The following is a 6,000-nucleotide window of genomic DNA, read 5'->3' on the forward strand; positions in this document are numbered from 1 at the left end:
TGTCTTATCCGGTGTCTTGTGTGAATTTAAGTATGCTCTCTCTAATTCTCTCTTTCTCTCAGAGGACCTGAGCCCTAGGACCATGCCTCAGGACTACCTGCCATGATGACTCCTTGTTGTCCCCAGTCCACCTGGCCGTGCTGCTGCTCCAGTTTAAACTGTTCTGCCTGGGGCTATGGAACCCTGACCCGTTCACTGTGATTATTATTTGACCATGCTGGTCATTTATGAACATTTGAACATCTTGGCCATGTTCTGTTATAATCTCCACCCGGCACAGCCAGAAGAGGACTGGCCAACCCTCATACCCTGGTTCCTCTTGGTTTCCTCCTAGGTTTTGGCCTTTCTAGGGAGTTTTGCCTAGCCACCGTGCTTCTACACCTGCATTGCTTGCTGTTGGGGGTTTTAGGCTGGGTTTCTGTACAGCACTTTGATATATCAGCTGATGTAAGAAGGGCTATATAAATAAATTTGATTTGATTTAGATACACTCACAAGCATGTGCACTAATCTCTTTCTAACACACACTTTTGGGTAATCAGTGATCCAACACTTATGAAATAAGTATAAGTTGGTTCCAACCCATAGCATAGGAAGGGAGGGCCTAGTTGGCTTCAAGCCTCAGCTTTTCCTACAGTACAAACATACTGCTGCCCAAGACTGCTTCCCTTTCCTGTGTGTCTGTGTCCGTGTGTTTTTATCTCTCCAGTCGTGCCAATTTCACACCCGTTACTCCACCCCTTCCACAGGATGCATGCCATCCCTCAACATCCCTGACAGTTTTCGTCCACACAATATCATAAGAGACTATGACACCACTGTTAAACCATTTCTACGGCCAGGATGAGAAATACTCTGGGGTGCATCTTAGGCATGCCTGTTGCTTCCCTGGACATGACCCACTCTGTCACTGTAATATTAACCGATGTTGTACTTGTTTTTTTGGATTGGTTAATACAAGCACCACATGGTAGTATTTACTGCCAGGTAGTAGAGCTGGGCAATATGGACAAACATCCATATCACCATAAATTGCCTGAATTAATGTGATAACAAAGAGCATAAGTTTAAGTTCATAATATGTTTAAGTTCAAACCTCACATATCTCTAGTATAGGCTACTTACTGTAATGAACGACATATGCAAAATGCCTGCGATAAGTGATCAGTATGGTCGGTAACAATAGTTATTGGTTTACTGTCCCAGCTCTACCAGGTAGTTGCCAATTGTGTTGAATTCTTTGAAGTAAGTGCCAGAGAATACCTATTTATACCACATCATTTCCTATAAAGTATCAGCTTAATACAAGTGGAAGCTCTATCATAAAATACAGTGCTGAGAATGCATTGTTGATATTCTATTGATCAGACTCACCACTCTGGCTGCTCTCTCCTGAGATTCACACTTCCTGCAGAACCAGGGTCCAGTAGGCACCTGCACGATGCCATAGCATGCTGCAGAGAGAACACAGTTATTAACCACAATAACCTCTCTCACACTAGGGCTGCAAAATATGGGCAAAATAAAATGTCCGTGATTTTTTTTAAAACAAATATTGTCATTTAGAGCATTTATTTGCAGAAAATGACAACTGGTCAAAATAACAAATAAGATGCAGTGTTGTCAGACCTCGAATAACGCTAAAAAAATAAGTTCATATTCATTTTTAAACACAATACGAATGTTTTAACTTAGGAAGAGTTCAGAAATCAATATTTGGTGGAATAACCCTGATTTTCAATCAAAGGTTTCATGCGTCTTTGCATGCTTTCCACCAGTCTTTCACATTGATGTTTTGACTTTATGCCACTCCTGGCGCAAAAATTCAAGCAACTCGGCTTTGTTTGATAGCTTGTGACCACCCATAACTAATTTAGTGTTGTTTACACTGTTCCAAAAAGGCAGAAAAATGATACTGTAAAGTAAAAGCACCTGTTTGTCACATAATATGCATGCAGCTCTTGCTCATATATCGTCCTTTTTCTTGATCTCCTTATTATGATGATCATCGTTATAATAATCTGTAATGTTGTTATCATTAGTAGCCTTGTATTACTTGTAGGCCTAAGAGCACATCCTGTTAAGTCTTATACTCTAACTTACTTAGGCCTATATTTCAATATGTATCAATAATTAATTTGTTCATGACATCAAACTGCATACGAGACATTCATGCTTGAAATGCAACCAAGCATTTTAGTTTTAAAATTAAATATCAAAGAGAGCATTGAATAATTACACTATGCAATAAACAGCAAATTAATGCATGCAAGCAACTATTTTTAGTCTGCTGTAATAAAGGCTTTATATATATTTTTTGTCGTTGTTAGATCAGACTCTCTGGTACACTTATTTATTTAGTGTTGTTTACACTGTTCCAAATGGTCAGAAAAAGTTATAATATTGTAATCTAACAGCAACTCTTTGGCACACATAATACTCTCACAACGCGTGCTCCGATAACTTCCTTTTTCTTGATCTCCAGTAGTTTCCACAACTAAGTCAAATGTCTTCCACAGATCTGACTTCCCCTTTCCCTCCTGAGCAACCAGTAAACATCCGCCCAGTTTGAGTTTCTTTTTCACATCCTCCGCATCCATTTTGCTGTCACGTGTTACTGTGTTTGGAGTTTGTTATAACCAATTTATTGATGTGATTATGATAGGCTATAGGTCAGACCCTATTGGTCACATGTATGGTATGCTCACATGTTTCACATAAAGAGAGCAAGGGTTGAGGGAATAGGGAATGTTTTTCCTAAACAAATTAGGGACTTCAGTAACATAACTGGTCAGTCAGAAACAAGTAAGAAACGAAATGGCGTTGCAGCTTAAGCATGGACAGAGCAATAAACAATTGCTGTGCTGGGGTGCATTTTTGCAGCAGTAGGGAGTAGAGCGAGACAACATGTGCTAGTCACACAGGCACTCGCTTTTAAAAAAATACAATGTGACCATGGAGCTAATTCTCAAGTCATGTGTGTCTTAATTATTTAATCAAACCGTGTGCTTAAAGCATCTGACAAGCTCAGTGCATATGTAAGTTTATTTTATTCAAACAAAGGGCTTGTGTCTATATATGGAAAAATAAGTTAAAACATTTCGACCAATCGATTGGTTGAAAGAACAGGACGACTCTCAGGTCGACCAAGATTTTTTTTGTCGGGACAGCTCTAATCAACAGAAATAATCCATTGATAATAAAAAGGGTAACGTTTATATTGTTGTGGACAGAGGGGTCACTGATTGGTACAACCGTGTCACAATGTGTTGGTTAGCTACAGATTACATTTAGACTCCCAAGTGGCACAGAGGTGTAAAGGCACTGTATTTCATTGCAAGAGGCATCACTACAGTCCCTGGTTCTAAACCAGGCTGTATCACATCCCGCCGTGATTGGGAGTCCCATAGGGCGGTGCACAATTGACCTAGCGTCGTCCAGGTTTGGCTGTCATTGTAAGTAAGAATTTGTTCTTAACTGACTTAACTGAATTTTGACCCAATTAATTCACATTTAAAACGAATGGGTGGGTGCGTATTTAATAACAAGGGTCTAAAGCATGTACAAATAGGTGTGTTTAGTTGTATGGGTAAGAGGCCAGATATTCAATTCACCAGAATTATGACAACTAAGAAACGAAGCATGACAATGATCACGCGTTTCTCTCTCACAAAGCCAAAATCACCAGTATTGACTGGATACCAGAGTCAGTCAGCCTAGTTCTGATTGTGACTTTGTCAACAGAATCTGAGTACCATTGACATTGTTTTTTGGATCTGTGAAACCATCTGTCTTGTTTGGGTTTAATGTGTTGCAGACAATCTTAAACTAGCTACACAGCCTGGTTCCTTCTGTATAACAACTTAGCTAGTTCCCTAACCGCATGGCACGATTGTTTACAAAACTTATCTGCCAATATATTGGGCAAATATGATTTAGTAGTTGGCTATCACGGATAGTGTGGTAATGTGTATCATTGGGTAAGACCTTGTAGCCAACATGTTTGCAAAATTCTACAAATAGTATAGCCAGGATAACATTACAGCCAATGTTGACAACTGCAGAAATGTTAGTTACTTTAGCCAACTCCATACCTACTAGACAGGAAGGCTAGCTAGGTAGCGTGGGTATGGAGTTGGCTAAAGTAACAAAATGTCTGTAGTTGTCAAGATAGGCTGTAATGTTTTCTTGGCTATACAACTCGTAGAAATTAAATAACATGTTAGCTACTTTATCTTAACCAATGATTAACATTACCACAATATACGCGCGAACAACTGTCGATTGAATAGAACTAACGTTAGCTAACTAACAATATAACCTTGGCTATTGGCTAGCTGAATAGTTCGCTAGCTAGCTAATAGCAAAACTAGCTAGAGTAGGGGAGTATTCATTACGGAAACCGTTTACCATTTAAAAACCAAACGGAAGCAAACATAGAAAACGACCATCCCTACTGGACAAACGCGGGTAGATCACTCCCCGTTTCGTTCCGTTTGCTTCCATTTTTTAAAACAGAATCAACGTAATGAATACACCACAGCTAACGTTGATAGCTAGCCAGCTTCATGGCAGACGATCAACCGCGATAGCTAGCCTTAGCGAGCTAGCTAGCAACTAGCTAACGTTAGTTATCGGATGTTAGTCAAGCACATTTCATGTTACATGCATTTGACTTTATTCGGTGTTTACCTTGATGGACTGCAACATTGCAGCCGTGACCGTCACAGTAGACGAGAGGGTTTTCTGCCCAGCCTCTCTCGTCTGAGCACACGCAGCAACCTCCAATCATCTCCTTCATATTATTTGCCAAAAAGTCGTTGTCCGCTGCCAGGCACAGCTCGCCGGAGACCATCTACGGAGAAAGTGAACATGCGAAGACAACAAAGATGAGCCTAAACCTTTGCAGAAGATCCTCATCTACCCACTGTGACAACGCTTTTGGTCTCACTTGGCCGAAATGTCATGTTTTAGTCGTGTTTACAATCCGTTTCGACACCGTCTTTTTTCCACTTCAGCGAAGGCTTACACACCGCGCGAGCGAGAAGAAGCGGCCGGTCGGAAAGTGGAAGTGCGTAATCACGAATGGCCAGTGACAGCGCTGAAAGGATGGATGTGATTGGCTCAAAGAGTGTTGCCAGTTTGCGTGGCGCCATTTTGACTCCACATGGCCTTTTAAAACGAATGTGTTTGCTTTGGAAACTTTTGTAACACTAGCTACTGCCATGCGTGGTTTTTACAAATGGTGAATTGCGATTGGCAGCATTGTATCCACCAAATACCAACATGAGGTTTTTAAAATATGCATTATGCATACCATATCATAACAAAAACACGTATGATGATTTCTCTATTGTTTGTAGGCTATTGTTGTCATTAAAGATTTTTTTAAATAGCATAAAGATGTAGCCAAGGCCTATAGTTTAAAACCATGTTTAGAAAACCTAGACATAATTTTGCTTTCAAAGAATATAATGTCATTCATTGAGCACTAAGACACTGTAGGTCAACTTCTATTTGCATATGAACGTTTCATGGTGAATTGCATGATGCATGCATGGCCCAGGTTTTTTGTTGGTTGCAAACACTATTAGCCACAGTGCCCACTGCCTTTACATTAGCCCTGAATAAAACATAAGTGTTTGTTTGTGTCACTGTCATTGCCTTTCCAATTAGGCCTATATATCATCCCGTGTGTGTGTGCGTGTGTGTGTGTGTGTGTGTGTGTGTGTGTGTGTGTGTGTGTGTGTGTGTGTGTGTGTGTGTGTGTATGTTGCAAAATGGTTTAAGGAATAGGCACAGTGAGGGAGAAATGTATGTGGAATTACTCGGGGGTTAGAATGAGTGGGATAATTGTATACAGTCAAATCTGCTCTCAAACATTACTGCTAGAATTTTAAATTAGAGAAAAACATAGAAGGCCTACATAAAGCATGAATGGAGCTGAAATAATATGTTTACATGTGTATTTTTGTGTTTAACTCTTGAAAGACTCAATAG

The 6,000-nt window shown here is 40.1% G+C and overlaps 1 protein-coding gene across 1 annotated transcript in view; it reads right to left on the reverse strand.

Moving 5' to 3' along the window:
* Nucleotides 1-5,215, reverse strand: part of mllt10 (MLLT10 histone lysine methyltransferase DOT1L cofactor) — a 66,752-nt gene extending 61,537 nt beyond the window's left edge. The window contains 3 exon segments of the mRNA XM_031796553.1: nt 1,375-1,454; nt 4,693-4,855; nt 4,952-5,215. Of these exon segments, the coding sequence (XP_031652413.1) occupies nt 1,375-1,454; nt 4,693-4,855 (243 nt within the window). The 5' untranslated portion in view covers nt 4,952-5,215.
* Between the last annotated feature and the right edge of the window lie 785 nt (nt 5,216-6,000).

The sequence above is a fragment of the Oncorhynchus kisutch genome, linkage group LG18 (genome assembly GCF_002021735.2).
Source record: "Oncorhynchus kisutch isolate 150728-3 linkage group LG18, Okis_V2, whole genome shotgun sequence".
NCBI classification, from domain to species: Eukaryota; Metazoa; Chordata; class Actinopteri; order Salmoniformes; family Salmonidae; genus Oncorhynchus; species Oncorhynchus kisutch.